This window comes from Colossoma macropomum, unplaced genomic scaffold (assembly GCF_904425465.1).
Source record: "Colossoma macropomum unplaced genomic scaffold, Colossoma_macropomum, whole genome shotgun sequence".
Lineage (NCBI taxonomy): Eukaryota > Metazoa > Chordata > Actinopteri > Characiformes > Serrasalmidae > Colossoma > Colossoma macropomum.
In genome coordinates this window covers 33,581,413-33,601,266 of record NW_023494807.1, presented here as the reverse complement: position 1 = coordinate 33,601,266, position 19,854 = coordinate 33,581,413, and the positions used below count along the sequence as shown (strand labels likewise).

At 40.4% G+C, this 19,854-nt stretch overlaps 1 protein-coding gene across 1 annotated transcript; it reads right to left on the bottom strand.

The window, feature by feature from the left end:
• Positions 1-366: 366 nt before the first annotated feature.
• LOC118797394 (very-long-chain enoyl-CoA reductase-like) lies at positions 367-19,727 on the bottom strand. Its single transcript, XM_036556736.1, has 12 exons — positions 19,507-19,727; positions 16,256-16,307; positions 16,084-16,128; positions 15,043-15,146; positions 13,534-13,649; positions 10,273-10,378; positions 6,615-6,687; positions 4,305-4,348; positions 4,159-4,216; positions 2,839-2,927; positions 1,157-1,202; positions 367-679 (listed from the first exon to the last, which is right to left on the bottom strand). Exons 1-12 carry the CDS (start codon positions 19,672-19,674, stop codon positions 552-554), a joined length of 1,029 nt encoding a protein of 342 aa, XP_036412629.1. The 5' UTR covers positions 19,675-19,727; the 3' UTR covers positions 367-551.
• Positions 19,728-19,854: the final 127 nt, after the last annotated feature.

Below are 19,854 nucleotides of genomic sequence, written 5' to 3'. Positions count from 1 at the left end.
ATGTGCTGTATTCAGTACATGACTGATTGATCATTAACCCCTTAAATCTCAGGCTTATTACACACTGAGGCTTATTACTCAGTAACTACAGGGACTTCAGTGCAAACTGGCTGAGCTGTTCTTAGATTATTGAAGCGTGTAATAAATCTGCTGCGTTATGACGAACAAGCCTAACGTTTAAAACAATTAATGAAAAAACACATAGCTGTGGAGCCCCCTGGTGGCTCAGGGGCCCTTAGTGACTGCTTATTTCACTTAAAGCACTTAAAGCCCAGTAGACAAGCCTCCTGCTGACGCTCATGTAATGAAAACCCTTTGCTCACGTACAGAACTCCACCTAACCAGCATCTACTTCTTCTTTCAAAATGCCTTTCTCTGCACTCAGTGCCCATAATCCCTGGCAGTAAACACGTTTTTCTCAATCTTGGATCGTCCCCTTAACCTCTAATCACATTTTCACACACGTACGAGATCAGAGGTCACTCAAGGTCACTTCTCTATTGGATCCTTTGCTTATGGGAATCAGTCAAACGTCCCGGTGCTTCTCTCGTCTACAGGAAGAGAGGAACGATGGCACTTCTGAGCTCAGGATAGTCCTTAAACTCCGTCAGGTAGGTTCTGTGCTTTCGCCGAGCCCAGATGGTCATCTGTACAAAGCCTACAAACGTAAACAGTGCGACTGTGGGCAGAAAAGAGGAGCTGTGGTCAGGTATCGGCCAGCAGACACACAGCGACATGACTGATTACACAGTACACTCTTAGAAAAGAGGGTTCTTCAAAGGTTCTTTAGTAAAGACAATGATTCTACATAGAAACACGAACACTCAAAGAACCCTTTCATGATTAAAGAGTTCTCTGCATGGTGAAATGGTTCTTCAGGTTGATTTAGAATGTGTTGTATAGGCTTCTATACAGCACCAACAAGGGTTCTGCTATTGTTATGATGTCAAGCATGAAACAACACAAGAACCCTTTTTTGGTGCTATAAAGAACGCTTTTCAAGGTTTTTACAATTAAAAGAACCAGTTAATCATGCGGAGGGCTCTTTGAGTGTTCATGGTTCTATATAGAACCATCTTCTTTACTAAACAACCCTTGAAGAACCATTTTTCTAAGCATGTAGCAGAACAAGGAGTGAAAGATGAAAGCTTTAAACCTGGAACACACTGCGTCATCACCGCGAAGCTGAGCCAGGCGCCCACCTGAAACCAAATACCGAATTTTAAAATTTAAAAAGTGACATAAAATACTAGTTTTTACACAGACGTGTTACAGAAATTCATTTCCAGTCATTAATCTCGTGTCCTGGAGGGCCACAGCGCTACAGGAGTTTCTGCTCCATTGATTCTGCTCTGACATTTATGCCACGCCCACACAATAAAAGATGTGGCCACAAGATCATGAACTGTTCATCCTTGTTTCCTTTCCTCGCGCCTTGGCTCCTCCCTCTGGAGGCGAGAAAGAGATGTAATCTGCTGAAATCGAGCAGTTCTATCCTATAACGGACTGACTTCTCACCGCAGGCCTACATTACACCCTGTACATAAAACGACTTAAAAAGACTCCATAGGCTCCTCAATTCAATACAGTCTGCTTTTCTGATCGTATTGTGCATATCGCCAGTACTTGTAGACAGTTTCACTATAAAGAGAGTAAAATTAGTACATATAACTGGATTTAGTGAAGTTCTGAATAAGAATCACTGTGTTCAGTGTTTGATAGTATTTTTTAATGTAGCTCTTTCGGCTCTTTTTCTCTGTTCCAGCTGATCAGATGACTGAAAAAATAAATATTGTGACGTATCGTTATTGTGAAAGCTTCTTGAAGTATTGTAGTGTTATATTTTTACCATATCGCCCACCTCTACTTGGGGCTATGCTACATTTTTGAGCTCGCTGGATGCAAAACGTGTTTCCCAGTCATGTTGATACACATTCTTTGCTGTTCAGTTTGGAGAAAGATATGAGGAGTAGAAGAAACTACATTTCAGAGGGCTGATCTGAATCTTGTGAAACAAATGGAGAAATCACACAGTGGAACTACAAGGAGCTGCTCACACGTTTCTCCAGCTTAAAGGGGAATTCAACTGATTTTTCAAAATGTCTGCATAGTTCAGTGTGTGAGGTGTAAACAGAGAGATTCAGAGATGTTTGGTGTGAAATGGTTCAGACGTCTTTACAGTGGTGGTGATAGGAACCAGGGGTCGCCATGACTACAACACAGATATAGACATTTTATTTACTATCCAGAACCACCAGTGAACCTACACGAGTCTTCTGAGTGTATATGGGATGTTGATGATTTGGGGATGATTTAAGTTTCTTTGGGGACTGTTTTGCATTACAAAATCCTTCTTGTATCCTCCACCATGAACTGACTAAGATAATTTGATTAAAATACATTTTAGACTAAAAACTTTATCACAAAACTATCATAAAACAGTGTCTCAGTCATCAGGCAGTGAATTCATAACCATTTCATGTAGGAACTTTCTGTGAGGAGCTTTTAGAGGGGGACGTCTGGTTCCTGTCACCACCACTGTGAACAGTTCTGACTCGGTAAGTTTATCTAGAACAGAGCGTTTCACACCAAACCACTCTGAACCACTCTGAACCACTCTGAACCGCTCTGAATGACTTAGTTTACATCTCAAGGACCGCATTATTCAGTACATAAGTGGGGAGGGGGGATAAATGTTCTTGGGCAGAGTACAAAACATACTGAGTACACCCTAAATCTACAGGGTTAAATTAGTGGCCCACCAGGACTCGACTCTGCATTCTGACTTAAAGAGCCAAACGGAACGAGTCACTTCAACACTTATTTAAGCTGACAGACCTCGTATGTGTAGTTCGGGCAGGAGACGAAGAAGAAGAGCCAGGTGAAGGGGTTTTTAGTCGGGTAAGGAATCTGTCTGGGCCTGGACCCTGCCAACAGGAGAGACATGGGAGCACATTAAGGAATGGAAATATCCTCGCCGCAGGCCAGCTGGACACTGTCCAGAAGTGTGAGGTGTAATGAGGAGCTGATTCAGAGCCAGAAGAAGTGATTCAGTAGAAGAGCAGAGACATGCAGCATGTTAGATTCTGCCACATGAGCACAGTCAGCGTAGGGTCAGGAATAAAGGCCCAACATCCCAACATCATCTTCAGACCTGGAGATCTGCAATTTTTACACCAGCAGTTTCAGGGCAGGGGTTTAAGATTTGCACCCCCTGGTGGTTAGAGTTACCAAATCACTGATTGCTCATCACCTGTGGGCGTTTCTGAACTCGGACTAACCATTGATCACCATGGTTTCACTGATGGCACAAATCAGACGCGTTCCTGCTAAGAACGATAAAAACCCAGGTGAGAAATCAATCGTGTGCTTATTTTTATTTAATCCCTGTCTGTGCAGTCAGTTTGTGAGTATAATAGTGTTTGGTCTTTGCAATTATTTGCAGTGAAAGCAGCGCCACCATTATTCCATCTCTAGCAGGAACAATCTTGGAACCAGTAAAGGGCGTACCGCTACACAGCAGCAAAGATAAAACGAGTCTGGTGTGTTTTGTCACTCAATGTTGCCAAAAACCAGCTACTTTAACAGGAAACTATTTGACAGACATGCAAAATGACCCGACTGAGATGAGTGTGAACACAAAAACATGAGTGCTACAACAAAAACAAACCCGAGAGAATCAAGTCATAGTACGACTGGGCAAATTTCTTGTTTACTAGCTTCTAATTCAGTCAAACTGAGTTTCATTACATTTTATAACAAACTTTGGAGCCACAGAAAGTCTTCCTTGACTGTATTCGTGACTTTGAGACACCTTGACAACAAAGGACTGTTTCAGCAGATTAATCACGTGATTTCTGAAAGCTGTTGTTGCGTTTATTTGATAATCATCAAACAAAGCTGAAAACTCATCAGTTGTGTTCTGTTGTTATTGTTGCTATTTTTGTTGTAGCACAGTGTTCATACTCATCTACCCCAACTGGTCAAGCAACAAAAACTGGTCAATTTGCATTTCAGTCAACTGAGTATTTCCTGGTAAAGTAGGCGGTTATTAAACAAACCAATAATAAGCACCAGCTGATGTAAACTGGACAGATGGACCGCACTCAGATGGACAGAGCTCAAGGAAAAATCACAACTGTGGTCATCAGGACTCACCATTGCACCTGATCCGATTGAGAGCCAAGTGAATGGAGAAGTTTCCACACTCACAGATCTGCAGGATTTCAGGAAGCAAATATGTGAAAAACGTTTGTTCTGAACAGAAAGAGGTTTTTGTTTATGAGAGACTTTGTGATACGTACCAAAAACGTCAACAGTGCACAGCAGATCTGCAGTTTTCCATAAGCTGAAAAACAGAGATTCACAGTGTAAAAGATCAGCAGTTTCACCATCTGAACGGAAGTTCAATCGTAGCCTAGTTTGAACATAAAATGCAAGTTTACGAGCGACTAGAATTTAACCGGTTGCATCAAGTAACATAGTTTCAACGTAGCTTTGAGTTATTACTTAATTTGACACACACCCCGTAGTCGGTGTGAGTTCTGCCGTAAAATCAGTTCAAATGGCTGGTCGATCTGAACGATGGGAAAACTTACATAGCTAACATTTCCTTTCTGTCATTCAGCAGATTCATCAGCGATTACATTACCTGCCACTTCACTAACGTTACTGACCCTTCATTGATAAAGTGCCATTAAAATACTGTATACGAGAGCCCAGTTTGAACATCGGAAACATTCCAGCAGCAGAGCAGAGTAAACACACGTACAAGACACGGACACTTTGAGGACACCGCTTTACTGTAAAACACAGCCTCTTTTTGAGTTACAGCTAATACGACTGACACACCTTGAGCGAAGTAAATGCAGCACGAAAAGAAATATGAGTGATGTCACTGCATGTGGAGATCAGGCGTGTAATGTTTCCTATGTTACTGATTGGCTGCAGAGTGTAAACGTCATTCTGGGTGACAGAATGACTTCACTTTACGCTCTGCTAGTTAAGATGTACTGTAAGTGTCTGTGGTGCAACTGAAACTCTGTGTGTCGCTAGTTTTAAACTAACTACTCTCAACATGAGGTTTAGGATGGACTTTACACTCCAACTTACGGTCAAACTCACGTTCAGCTGGTGCAACCGGCTGCTGATCATTCTTTAAACCAAGAATCAACATCCCAGACATCGACACATCCTGAGCATTATTATTGAGATATTAATGCTGCGTTCGTCTCGGCTCGGAAGTGGGAAGCTCGGAATTTTTGACCTCTGTGTATTTGGGCTACAAAGAAGGAAAAACATGTTTGCCTCTGTGAACATGAGTATTGTTAGCAAAACAGCCAGCCAGCTAATATTGGTGATTTGAGTGATAACTTTAATGTTTGACGTATTTACCTTCTCATAACAATGTAACAGTGTCCTAACCGTGTCTGTATGTCGACTGATCTAAAGCTTATCGCTGCTATCAGAACAAAACCTCGTATCTCCATTTTTGTTGTTTTTCAGTTTTTGACATTATTTGAAAATGCCTGCTGTCATCATCTCAAAATTTCGTGATGAATGGACCAAGAGAAACGGTCCAAATATTCTGGTTCCATTGACTTACATTAAAAGTACAGTAGGTTTTTTCCTTTTCCTGTAAAGTCACATTTTGGAGATACGAGGTTTTGTTCATGACAACAGTGACATGTTACTATAATCTCATTTAACCTTTTCTACATGTCTGTATCTGTACTGGCACACTTCCGTCGAAGCGCTCACTTCTGGATTTTTATATATCATTTTTACGCACCAAACCATCCAGCAATAAAAGCTGGGATTCTTGGGATTCGATTCCCACAAACCATTCTATGATCCGTTAGTCACAGCAGTTACGATCGTCTCATTTGCAGCACCGAATGATCAAACGCTGGCAGATGTGTGTCCCCACCTTCAGAGCCTCTCCGCCTCCACAGAGACACCATAATCCAAAACATGTGGTCTGATGACACGGCAAGAGTCAGAGATCAGTCTAGAGATCAGACAGTCAGGAGGAAACAAACTCCTCCATTCTAGACTCTGTTACTCTGAGTCAGTCATTCAGACAGTGATCCTGAAAAGGTTAGAGTGTTTCCTTTCAAATGAGACCGGGATCATGACTGTAGCCCGGAGTCTGTGTGAACAGCGCCCCCTTTTCTTTGGGTACAGCGTTTCAGGCTAGAACTGGGGCCACAGTTAAAGGTGGAGTATACAATTTCAATCCAATACACTTGTCAGATTCAGCGAATATCTCCTCACGGTCCACTAGCTCTCCGTTCTGTGTGCGCTGGAAAAAGCCCTGACTCTGTAAACAGGAAATAACAATCTGTCTCGAACCGAATGCATTTTCCAGCCAATCAGCATTAGGGGGCGCTCATGCTCATGCACAGAATCATGTACTGCACATTTAAGATGCAGGAACTCCCAGTTCAGGGGTGTCTTCTCAGCATTTCCTACGCAGAGGTCAGAGATTCTGAGTTACAAGCTTTATCTGAATGCAGCATTATTTTAAGGTCACAGGACTGAAGAGCAGAAGACTGGAGCTGACGGTGTTTAACAGCTTAAACACATCAGTGTTCAAACTCTTCAGGACTCACTCGGTGTTGTGTAGAGAGGGTGGTTGATGTAGTAGGCCAGCCACGCTGCAAACCCCCAGTAATACAGGCAGTTCTGAAAGGCAGAGAGTGAGCAGATGTTCATGTAAACACAAAACATGAAACCACATCACCAAGTGAGTAATTTAGATTGCAATCTAATAATAAACCAGTACTGCTCTTAGTGCAGGAAGAATAACTCGTACAAACAGGTTACAGCTCAGAAGTCCCACAGTAATCCGCTGCTTTTTGACCTGTGACCTGAATTAATTACAGGTACACATTTAAACAGAGACACTTAAAATATCAACCAAACATCTAACATTGCTTATGATGAATGGAAGCTAGTGCTCACCAGTTAGCATGATGATGTCACTAGTGCTAATGCTAATGCTAATAATAATAGTAATAATAATAAAAATAATGATAATAATAATAATAATATTTTTCACTAATTCACATTACAGAAGCAAATCTGATCTTAATTTAGGAATTTTATCTTATCTTACAGCATCTTATCTCCAGTTAGGAAAACCTACTCGATTCAGGTCAACAATCAACGCACAGAGCTGAAACGTAAACATGTAATCAAAATAAAGTTAAAATGTGAGTTAAGCTGCTGTTACTGATGTAAAAAAGGACAAACAGAACTGAAGAGTGATAAACTGTGAGGTGTGAAAACTGTGAGAGCGCCCCCTGCTGTTTATCAGAGCGTCGCCGCTCCCCAGTTTCAGTCTCCATTTCCCAAACGCTTTAGCCGAGCGCGCTAACGTTACTCCTCCTAATAATCAGACACACGTTCAGCTCCGTCTCCTCATTATTCACCACCATCACTGTAATATTTCATCATCAACATTAACACACGAAGGTGATCAGAGGGGCGGTGGAGATCGAGTCTGCAGCGTCTGAGATCTTTAAAACGCAGAGTTAGAAAAGAAAATCATCTCACAGTGAAAGCAGCGTTTTACAGTAGAGATAAATGGAGCTCATTATGCTGGTAGTGAACTATGCTGCTGACTCAGCTGCCTAAAAACCATAGAAACGGACCTTGAACAGAAGTTAGGACCCTGTTGGGGTTCATCCTAAAGTTAGGACAGGATTTAGGAGGCTTAGTCCAGTTAGGATGTTTGTGTGATGCTGTTTTCTTATCTGGAGTTGATGATGAGATTATGAAGGTAGGAACTGTTATTCTGGAATAGATACTGAATTCAGTCCAGCACAGAGACTAAACAGATCAGAGTTCAGAGTTTAGACGGTTCTGTAATACGGCTCCTGGGTTGTGGACTGAACGGTTCCTTTAATGGAGAACTTTCCTTCTTTGTGTCCTCTGGAAAAGTCAGTAGGTTAAAAGTACAGTAAAGTCTTAGACGTTAAGAAACGTATCCTACTGATGTTATTATCTAGAACTCTCCAGGCACTCTGAGGCTGAAATATGAACGGTAATGAAGTCACTGCCGTGTGACTGGTGGGACTGAGTGCTGTGGGAAATGAACAGCAGGAGACTGAACTGCAGTATAAATGTTCTGGCTGCTAAACTGAATCTGTCAGTTTTTGTGAAAGCCTGGAATTCGAGTATTCCAACATTATCGCCCCCCTGTATATCAGCGCTCTCGGAACAAAACCTCACAAACAGAGACTTTTCAGGAGAAAGAAAAACGATCTGTAACTCTCAAAAGTTCGGAATCACTCTTCATATCAATAACTGCTGTTATTCTATTCAATAACACATGTATACAGTACACTCTTTAAGGGTTCTTTGGTAAAGAAAATGGTTCAGGTTCCTTTGCATTGTTAAAGGGTTCTTCAGATTGGTAGAAAATGTGCATGAATGTGCTGTATGTGGTTTGATATAGAACCTTTTTCGAAAAGCGTTCGATGTAGCACCAAAAAGGGTTCTTCTATTGTTACAAGCTTGACACTGTAACAATAGAAGAACCCTTTTTGGTGCTAAACAGAACCCTTCCACAGCACTTTCTCCATCAATCCGAAGAACACTTTCATCATGCAAAGGGTTCTTTCTCCGAACCATTTTCTCTGCCAAAGAACCCTGAAGAACCACCTTTTTTAAGAGTGTAGATTGAATTACTCTGAACTAGACATCAGAAGGTATTTTAAGGTTTTGGGAGCACCACAAAGGTAGTAAATGATAAATAATATACTGTAATTATCTATTTACAGTTATTTCTTGTTTCATTTGATCATATTTAAAATGAAGATAAAAATCATGTCTAAAGGTATCAGACAGTGAAGTGCATCAGACAGGATTTTGGATATTTTCATACATTTTCAAATGGATTTGATAAACACACCAAAACATATTTTGAAATACCTTTACTTAAAAAAAATAATATATATTATACATATAACACTTTACATTTATATTATACATATAAATGTACCAAATAAAAATAAGTGTAACACTCATATATATCCCCAATATATATATATATATATATATATATATATATATATATATATATATATATATATATATTTAAGTAAAGATATTTATATGGCAAAATATTCTGAAATACATTTTGGTGTTTGATTGTATTTCAGTGTGGACTGCAGTGCGTTTGAAATGTATTTTAAATATGTAAAAATACATGTCTGTGTTTTTCTATATGGTTAATGTGTTTTAATATTAAATTCACCAAAGTCTCCTGAAATATGACGCACACATTTGTTACGGCTCCCAGTGAAAAAGTCTCCATCACTGCTGAAATTGCTGGTTGTCACTGTCAGCTGCGCTGTGTGTGTTTAGTCATGACTAAATGTCATTCGACACATTAATTATATTAATTAGCAGGTTCATTGTAAATTAACTGTATGTTTACAGCTCTGCTGCTACCGTCAAGTTAAAGGAACAACATATTGACCAGAGGGCCAATTAAAATCACTCCACGGGCCACATTAATCCCTGGGGCCAGACTTTGGACACCCCTGTTCTGTTCTATCTGTGGAAAAGATCCATTACTGGCTGAATGCAACTCACCTAAGGAGCTGAATAGTAAGAAATCAGACATGGAGAAAACGACCTCAGACCACAGAGGGTTAAATGACGTTCATCTATCACGTCACCCAGAAAGCGAGACTGATGCTGAGTTTTCCAGATCATGCACTTCACTTCGGGTTTCAGCTTCTTCCTTCTGGACAGATTTAGGCTCCCAATGGCAAAAAGCAGCAGAAGGAAGAACTGTTTCACACCCAAAGTTACAGGGCTATTAGATTTGTGATGAATGTATATTTAAAGGACTGGATTTAATACATGAGCTGTATTGTTTGTTCTTATTGATGTGTGTTTATTCTTTAATAAATACGTTGTACGTTTGAACTGAACTGAGTATTAACCTTATTAGAACTTAATTCTTCATGTTCTCTGTCGTTTCGGAAGTTTCTATCATTCCGAACACTCTAGCATTCGCTTTATTTTTACATCTTCCTAATATGTGAAACCTGTGATGTTGTAGATCATAAAAAAATCGTATTAGAATAATTTTACATGTTTGTCTACAATACATTTGTTTTTCATTGTTGTAAACAGTGATTTCAAGCGTTTGAAAGGCAGCGTACGCTGAATAATGGGCATTTCTATTGGTCCGTTCTTCATGACACATTCACACAACGTATTTAAAATGAAGAATGAGAAGCTGAGAAATACCAGCATGATGGTTTGCACTGGCAGTGTTCCGTGAGAGAAGCGGTGGACAAAGATGGTTTCCACCAACCGCTTGATGTAATGCAGAGAGTGGCACATACAGGCAAGTCTACAGCACAAAAAAGACATTAACATTATAAACAGGAGAGCAGAATAAATACAGATAATACAGGTGCACTGTGTTATTGACCTGTTTCTCAGCTACAGTAAGTCCACTACAGCAGCCAGTTGCACCAGCTGAAGGTAATTTCGATCTTAAGTTGGGGTTTAAAGTCCACCCTAAATCTTATGTTGAGAGTAGTTAGTTTAAAACTACCGACACAGAATTTCGGCTGCACCACAAACACTTACGGTACATCTTAACTAGTAGAGTGTAAAGACAAAAAACTGTCGTCCAGAGTGACGTTTACACTCTGCAGCCAATCAGTAACGACATAATCAGGAAACATTACACACATGATCTCCTCACGGCTCACATTTCTCTCTTTTCAAGCCACATTTACTTTGCTTTAGGTGTGTCGGTCAAATTAGCTAAAATTCAAAAACAGACTGTGTTTTACAGTAAAGTGGTGTTTTCAAAGCCTCCGTCTCTTGTTTGTGTGTTTACTCTGTTCTGCTGCTGGAATTTATCCACTGTCCAAACTGGGCTCTCGTCCACGATCTTTTAACGGCACTTTATCAATGATGGGTCGGTAACGTTAGCGGAGCTGCGGCTAATGTAGTCGCTGTTTGAATCAACTCAACAAAAGAAGGGTGATGGTTAACACTTTCTGTGAATGTCACACTTGGAAGCATCTATAAACACATTCATAACATGTTATAATGCATTCATAAGACATCATAAACATGGCTATAAATATTTATAAAAATGCTTTATACATTATAGCCATGCTTATTATGCATTATGAATTGTTAATATAATGCATTATAAATACGGTTCATAACAAATTATAAGAGCTCATAAGTGGTATTTGTCCGCTCTGAGTAAAGTGAAGCGTACTGTACTAAAGCCTCCTCCAGTGTTCAGAGTGAAGTTGAAGTATTTACTGAAGGATTTACTGAAACACTAAAACATTCACAGTAAAGCACATTACAGCCTTCAAATGTCAGAGTTTAAACTAGAGCTGCATCAGTGTTTTACCCAATGTGGGAAAGGTAATGTTCACCACCGTTAGCTTGGTATTTGTCTTTACTTTACGCTCTCCAAGCTGGGACTGACTTCTTTGGCACTGACATTATAACATGTTATTAACACTATTTATAATGCATTATATTAACAATTCATAATGTATAATAAACATGGCTATAAAGTGTAATTCAGTGTAATTCTTTTTTATAAATATTTATAACCATGTTTATAATGCCTTATGAATACATTATAACATGTTATAAATGTGTTTATAGATGCTTACAAACGTGACATTCATAGAAAGTGTTACCAGGTGATGTTAGCTATGTTAAAACTAATCTGTGTTATGTATCGTATGATAATAAGGTCAGTGTCACACACAGCCTGAGCACTGATGGAGCTGCTCTGAACACAGTTGACTTGTGTTCTTGAACAGAGTCTCTCACCAGGTTTTGGAACGACCCTGTAGAAAAACATCTATGAAAATATCTCAGTTCTAAACACAAAGCAGGACTCAGGGCTCCGTTGCTGTTCCTGGATCTGCGATATTTTCTATCTCTGATTGATGAAAACGGGAGTAATCTATCCTGCAGAATTGTCTGCCAAGTTTTCCCATCGTGTAAATTTTAAGTTATAACTTAAAGCTTTGTCGAAACTATGTTACTTGGTGCAGCCGGTTAAATTCTAGTAGCTTGTAAACTTGAACATAAAGGCAGTTTACATTCAAACTACGACTGAACTTACAATCAGCCGGTGCAACTGGCTGCTGATCTTTACAGAAACATTATGCTTAATGATGAAGGCTGAAATGGCAACAACAGACCAGTATCATACCTTTGGCATGTGATATGGTTACAACACCTACGAACAGCAATATGAATCATTACTAAATGTATTACATAGGGATGCATCAATACCATTTTTTTCAGACTGTGTATGAGTACGTCTTTAAGTACTCGACGATACCAACACCATACTGAATAACCTACTTAGAATGAAGAAGTTGTTAGTATAAATAAGTGCAAACTGTTAAATCATTAAATCTATCTGGTGTTAAATGAAGGTCGTTATCTCGCTCTGCTACATCAGTGATCTCTGATCGAGCAGCGCTGCAGTGGAGGTTTAGTTCCCCGTCAGAAAAGCTCTTCTGTACAGCTGTAAGTAAAGTAGGTTTCATAGTTTTGATCCTCATCTGTCTCTTTCAGCAGCAGCGCAGCGACAGCAGGAATCACATCCGAGGAGCTCACGCTTCCAGTTTTCCGTCTTGTTGGAGTGTTTTGATTGGCTGGTTGAGCCGTAGCTGAATGTCCTCTAAAGCCAGACAGACGCTGTGATTTTAGAGGTCTTGTTCTTTGGTGACTCTCACTGTCCGTTTGAATAGACCATCGTGTTCAGACAAAGCTACGATTTATAAACTCACACCGTACGAAACGCTCCGTCTGACTGACCTGCTACGGGAAACGCAGCCTCTACAGACGTTCTGACTACGGACCGTTATCAATAAAGCTGATTCACTCAGAAAAACCGAGTACTGAGCAACACGCTGAGCAGCGCTGCTAACACTGAGCACTGAAGATAAAGCAGGCGCCGATGTTCACGGTAGGACAGTTTCGGTCTCTCTACAGCCTGATTTACACAAATATCACAGTATTAATGTTAATACTTCATAACTCTATTCTATGTTGACATGTTTTAGTGTCTGTTTTGTTAGCCTGTGTGTCTCCATCCGAATTGGGGAAGCAGTTATGATTGTATTTGTGCGTTTAAAAAGGGCTAAAATCACACTGTGTGTTCCTGTGTATTTCAAGTGACCAGCAGTAACACAGATCATCCTGTGTTTGCTCATTAGCACAGCAGCTGCACTCGGCTTATGTCACCAGTATTAGCTGATATCAGATGCTGGTATTGGTGTATTTTTACAAATATGAGTAAATGAGCACAGTATCTGACCAATACCTGATACCAGTATCGGTATTGACGCATCCCTAGTATTATATTTAGTACATATGCTGATGTTGTATTATAGAAGTATTACTTATGGCATATTAAAGCCATAAAACTTCAGTTCAGTGCTTGTTTTTACTCCTCTGCTTTAATAAGTTTCCTAAGTGCTGGCGTAATTACAGTGAACCCACCTGACGACAGTGTGTGGGCTTTTAGTGTAGTCATACTCAGGGCTGTAGATGTACGGCAGCCGGTAATAGAAGAGCAGATAGATGAAGAGCGGCCCAATGCTTTCAGCCAGAAACACCTACAGTTAAAGACAAAAGAACAGATAAGCCTTAATTTAACACCTCTGCACTGAGGCAATGTGAGCTTCTCTTAGAGACACTGAGGGTTTCAATATGGGAGGGTTTCCAGTTTAAAAAGAACATAATTTTAGAGTTTTAAAATAATATCTGATAAAGTAAAGGCTGTAAAAGACTATACAGTGCAGAGTCTGTCAATTCTTATCTTTAATCCTGAACACATTCGACTGTATACATTAAAACACATGGAAGAAGGAAGGAGAGTTAATTCGGTCAGAGGAAGAATGGACGAGTCATCCATGGAAGCGTACCAGTTCACAGAAATGGAGGGAGTTTACATGGAAAAACTTGTGAAGATACTTTTTTACACCCTCTCCTATTACAATATTTTTGGGATTGCCACTTTAGCAAAGACTATTGAGAGATACATGAAGCCCTACGGACATTTTTAAATGTGAAATGCTCCTGGAGAGTAAGACCGTATATATTATATGGACAAAAGTATTGGGACACCTCCACGTTACACCTACAGGAGCTTTTATGACTCCCGTTCTAAATCCATAGGCATTAATATGGATCTGGTCCCCCTTTGCAGCTCTAACAGCTTCCACTCTTCTGGGAAGCTTCTACCAGATGTTGGAGAGTCTGTGGGAATTTGTGTCCATTCATCCAGAAGAGCATTTGTGAGGTCAGACACTGATGTTGGACGAGAGGGTCTGGCTCTCAATCTCCATTCTAGTTCATCCCAAAGGTGCTGGATGGGGTTGAGGTCAGGGCTCTGTGAGGGCCAGTCAAGCTCCTTCCACACCAAACTCACCCAGTCAGGCCTTTATGGAGCTTAGCATGATTAGTGATGTATACATAGGGAGACAGGAAGGTGTTAGTGGTGCTGAAATTTTAAGCTGTGCATATGTGAAATGCACACGAGCAGGAGATAAAATAATTGATAAAAACTTCTTTATGATGTTAGATTACTTTGTTTAGAAACAGTATTTGGCCGCTTTGGAACTCAGAACTCATCTTCATCTCTGCACAGACTTTCTGTCTTTGAACCTCAGCTTGTGGGTGTTTGAGCGACTCGTCCCCAAAGTGGCCGGTTTTCAGCTCACTGTATGAAAATACATTGTTCACTTAAACAGAGCAGCAACTGCAGATTTTAAAATATAAAATACAAACTTCACCCAGAAAACAAGCTCACGTGTCTCTACTACAGGCAAATTATTATACAGTTCAGAATGTTTTATTATCATTTTTAACAGTTGCAATCCTGAAATCAGGGGGCGCTGCAGCCCCCTCAGCCCCCACTTCACCGCGTCCCTGTGTATACATGCAGTATCTGAAATGTATATTATGGTTTGATGCTGAATGCAAAGATTATGTAGATGCTGGTTTTACCATCGTCCAGCTCAGCTGTGGTCCGAGGTCCTGCAGGAACATGGTGGCTGTGGTTCCCACCGGCAGATCCTCCAGAACTTCTTCATCCTTCAGGGCTTTTCCCTCTGAAAACCACGAGATGTTCAGCAGAAACTGGTCAAACACAATGATGTGTGAAATGCGTTGTGGGGAATCTTACTGAGTCAGAATTGTTTGCAGTGGTGGTGATAGGAACCAGGAGTCAACACAAACATAATCATATAATGATAAAATAGTGGTAAAACTGAAATAATAAGTTTTCTTTGGGGACTATTTTGTGTCACAGCGCCCTGCATGTATCCCTCCACCAATAAATTAAACTGATGTAAAAAAAATTAAACGTTACTCATATAAAAAAGGTCAAACTAAACTAAAGTGTGATAAACTATAAGCTGTGAATACTGTGAGAGCGCCCCCTGCTGTTTATCAGAGCGTCGCCGCTCCCCAGTTTCAGTCTCCATTTCCCGAACGCTTTAGCCGAGCGCGCTAACGTTACTCCTCCTAATAAACAGACACACGTTCAGCTCCGTCTCCTCATTATTCACCACCATCACTGTAATATTTCATCATCAACATTAACACACGAAGGTGATCAGAGGGGCGGTGGAGATCGAGTCTGCAGCGTCTGAGATCTTTAAAACGCAGAGTTAGAAAAGAAAATCATCTCACAGTGAAAGCAGCGTTTTACAGTAGAAATAAATGGAGCTCATTATGCTGGTAGTGAACTATGCTGCTGACTCAGCTGCCTAAAAACCATAGAAACGGACCTTAAACAGAAGTGAGGACCCTGTTGGGGTTCATCCTAAAGTTAGGACAGGATTTAGGAGGTTTAGTCCAGTTAGGATGTTTGTGTGATGCTGTTTTCTTATCTGGAGTTGATGATGAGATGATGAAGGTAGGAACTGTTATTCTGGAATAGATACTGTCCATCATGGAGACTAAACACATCACACAGTTTAGATGGGTCTGTAATACGGCTCCTAATCATCTCTATGTTTCTACTAAATACTGAAATATATTTACCCGGGTGCAGCTTTAGGGCCTGTCTGGATGGATACCACTTAGGATCTGCAAACATTTAGCACATCGTTATCAGCATCAGACTGTTTATAATAAGATTCCTCACAGGATTATGGAAACATTATCAGTGTGTTTATTTGGCTATTTATTAGCACAATTAAAAAAGAGCACTCACACAGTCTGTGCAGCAGATTCTTGATTTCTCCGACTGTAGCGTTGGGCTCCACCTGTTCAAATCAGGAAAAAACAGCTGTCACAACAGATCGCTCTCAGTTTCAGTTTCACTCACAACTCCTTAGATGATCCTTTGTGAGCTGCTGCCCTGAGTACGTTCTTTTACTGTTGTCTAATCCAAACTAACTCCTCAGTGAAGACGTTGTTAAGATTTCATGAGGCTACATAATCATTACATGAACATTTATGTACTATAATAGGCATCATTTGTCATAAAGCTTTCATCTGATGTCATGTTGACCGCTCCTATGTCAGGTGACACTTTCTGGGGTCAAATGACAGCTCAGTGTACATCACAGTGACATAATACTGATAATATGATGTAACACATCACGTCAGGCTGGTGAAACGAAAGTGGGCATTTACAGTGGCTCTCAGATACAGTCGGTTTCATTTTACCATTTATAAGATTCAAGATGTCACACTATCAGTATTACATCAGTGAGTGTGTTTACAGGCTCGTATCTGATAACTGCAGAAAATCAGACTGTGTCAGGAACTGGTTCAGTGTGTTTACTCTTAATAATCTGATAACTGCAGAAAATCAGACTGTGTCAGTAACTGGTTCAGTGTGTTTATATTTAATAATCTGATAACTGCAGAAAATCAGATTGGGTCAGTAACTGGTTCAGTGTGTTTACTCTTAATAATCTGATAACTGCAGAAAATCAGACTGTGTCAGTAACTGGTTCAGTGTGTTTATATTTAATAATCTGATAACCACAGAATATCAGACTGTGTCAGTAACTGGTTCAGTATGTTTATATTTAATAATCTGATAACCGCAGAATATCAGATTGGGTCAGTAACTGGTTCAGTGTGTTTACTCTTAATAATCTGATAACCGCAGAAAATCAGACTGTGTCAGTAACTGGTTCAGTGTGTTTACACTTAATAATCAGATAACCGCAGAAAATCAGACTGTGTCAGTAACTGGTTCAGTGTGTTTATACTTAATAATCAGATAACCACAGAAAATCAGACTGTGTCAGTAACTGGTTCAGTGTGTTTATACTTAATAATCTGATAACTGCAGAAAATCAGACTGTGTCAGCAACTGGTTCAGTGTGTTTACTCTTAAAAATCTAATAACCACAGAATATCAGACTCAGTAACTGGTTCACTGGACTTTTATTTTAAATGAATGTAGGTGTTTATTCAGTCTCATTGCCACAGGTGTATAAAATCCAGCCCCCAGCAATGCAGCCTGGCTTCACACACATTGGTGAAAGAACGGGTCTAAAGAGCTCACTGAGTTCGAGCGTGGAGCTGTAATAGGACGCCACTGTTACAACAAGGCAGTTTGCAAAATTTCTTCCCCCTTAGATTTTCCACAATCAGCTGTGAGTGTATTACTGAACTGTGGAAGCGTTTAGGAGCCACAGCAACTCAGACACGAAGTGTCAGACCACCTAAAGTTACAGAGCGGGTCTCCGAGTGCTGAGGAGCACAGAGCACACAAGTCCCCAACACTCTGCTGATCAATAACTGAGTTCAAACCTCCTCTGGCAGCAACATCAGCACAGAAACTGCACTGGGAGCTTCATGGCATGGTTGTTTTTCAGGGGTTGGTCTAGAACCCTCAGTTCCAGTGAAGGGAAATCTTAATGCTTCAAAGACCAAGACATTCTGGACAGTTGTACACTTCCAACTTTGTGGGAACAGTTTGAGGAAGAACCTTTTCTGTTCCAGCATGACTGAGCCCCAGTGACCAAAGCAGCTCCATAAAGGCCTGACTGGGTGAGTTTGGTGTGGAAGAACTTGACTGACCCTCACAGAACCCTGACCTCAACCCCATCCAACACCTTTGGGATGAACTAGAACAGAGATTGTGATCCAGACCCTCTCGTCCAACATCAGTGTCTGACCTCACTAATGCTCTTCTGGATGAATGGACTAAAATTCCCACAGACTCTCCAACATCTTGTAGAAGCTTCCCAGAAGAGTGGAAGCTGTTAGAGCTGCAAAGGGGGACCAGATCCATATTAATGCCTATGGGTTTAGAATGGGAGTCATAAAGGCTCCTGTAGGTGTAATGTGGAGGTGTCCCAATACTTTTGTCCATGTAGAGTACATTACTCTACTGTCAGCTGTATAACGTGCTGTCATTTTACCCAAAAAAACATCATGACTGGAAATCACTGTGACCTGTCACAGGTGTTCTGTCAACTGGACATCAATAATGGCAAATGCAGCCTTTATGATATACGACACCTATTTAAATACATACATACATACATCATCTAAACCGCTTATCCTTCTGGGTCACTGTGGGGGTATTTAAATAAACCTTCATAATTATTTATGTAGGTCTATGTAAGTTGTCATGATCACCTTATGCACTCTCACGCCACCTTATGAACATGAACACTCCTAAATAACATGGTTCTTCAAGGGTTGTTTAGTAAAGGCGATAGTTCTATATAGAACCCTGAACACATTGCAAGGTTCTGTGCAGGTACATTTTCCATTCATCAAGGTAACAACAGTGTAAATGTCCTTGAAGTTACACTCTTAAAAAAGATTGTTCATCAAGGGTTCTTTAGAAAAAAATGTTCTATATAGAACATTTTTAAAAAGAGTTCTATATAGCGCCCAAAAGGGTTCTTCTATTGTTACGGTGTCAAGCTTGTTAAAATAGCAGAACCCTTTGGGTGCTATATAGAACGATTTTCAAAAAAGTTCTATATAGTACTGTCTAAAGCACATTCTCCATCAATCTGGAGAACCCTTTCATGATGCAAAGAACCCTTTAATCATGCAGAGGGTTCTTTTTGTGTTCATGGTTCTATTTAGAGCTATTTTCTTTACTAAAGAACCCCTGAAGAACCACTTTTTATTAAGTGTGCATGGTTAAAGGGTTCTTTGCATAGTGAAATGGTTCTTCAGATAGATGGAGAATGTACTGTGTATGGTTCTATATAGAACCTTTTTTAAAATGGTTCTATTTAGCACCAAAAAAGGGTTCTTATGTTGTTATAATGTCAAGCTTGTAACAATATAAAACCATACACAACACGTTCTTCATCAGTCTGAAGAACCATTTCACCATGCAAAGCATGCAAATGCTTCTTTGAGCATTCCTGGTTCTATGTTGAACCATTTCCTTTCCTAAAGAACCCTTGCAGAACCATTTTTTTCTAAGAGTGTACAGTAAAAACTACTTTAACATATGAACGCCATCTGACGCACCTTGTCCAGGTAGCAGAGCTGAGCTTTGCTCTTGGGGTCCAGAATCTCCACCTCAAAAAAAACATAATTCTTGAAGTTGGCAGGATCTCCAGCTTTCAGGCCGTGGTCACACCTGGCCTTTATGAAGTGGGCGACAGTGAATAGATCCTTTAACTCCACACATTCCATTCTTCTGCTGCAGTGTGGGGAGGCTGAGCTCAGGCCCGAGTGGGGTGGGCGGTGAGCGGTATGAGGGTGGCATGCTTCTGATGACCTCACAGACCTATCAGCTTCTGCAGCTCAGATCGAATGACCAGCTGAGATGGTTTTTGAATCTTCCTGAGGTTTCCACTGATCTGGCTCTGAAGC

What these genes read in the sequence shown, in the direction of transcription:
- LOC118797394 (XM_036556736.1), bottom strand. Translation starts at nt 19,674, where the DNA reads ATGGAATGTGTGGAGTTAAAGGATCTATTCACTGTCGCCCACTTCATA. An exon ending in AGCTCTGCTACCTGGACAAG is followed by an intron (nt 16,308 to 19,506) that starts GTGCGTCAGATG and finishes TGATTTGAACAG; the next exon opens with GTGGAGCCCAACGCTACAGT. An exon ending in AGCCCACACACTGTCGTCAG is followed by an intron (nt 10,379 to 13,533) that starts GTGGGTTCACTG and finishes TTTGTGCTGTAG; the next exon opens with ACTTGCCTGTATGTGCCACT.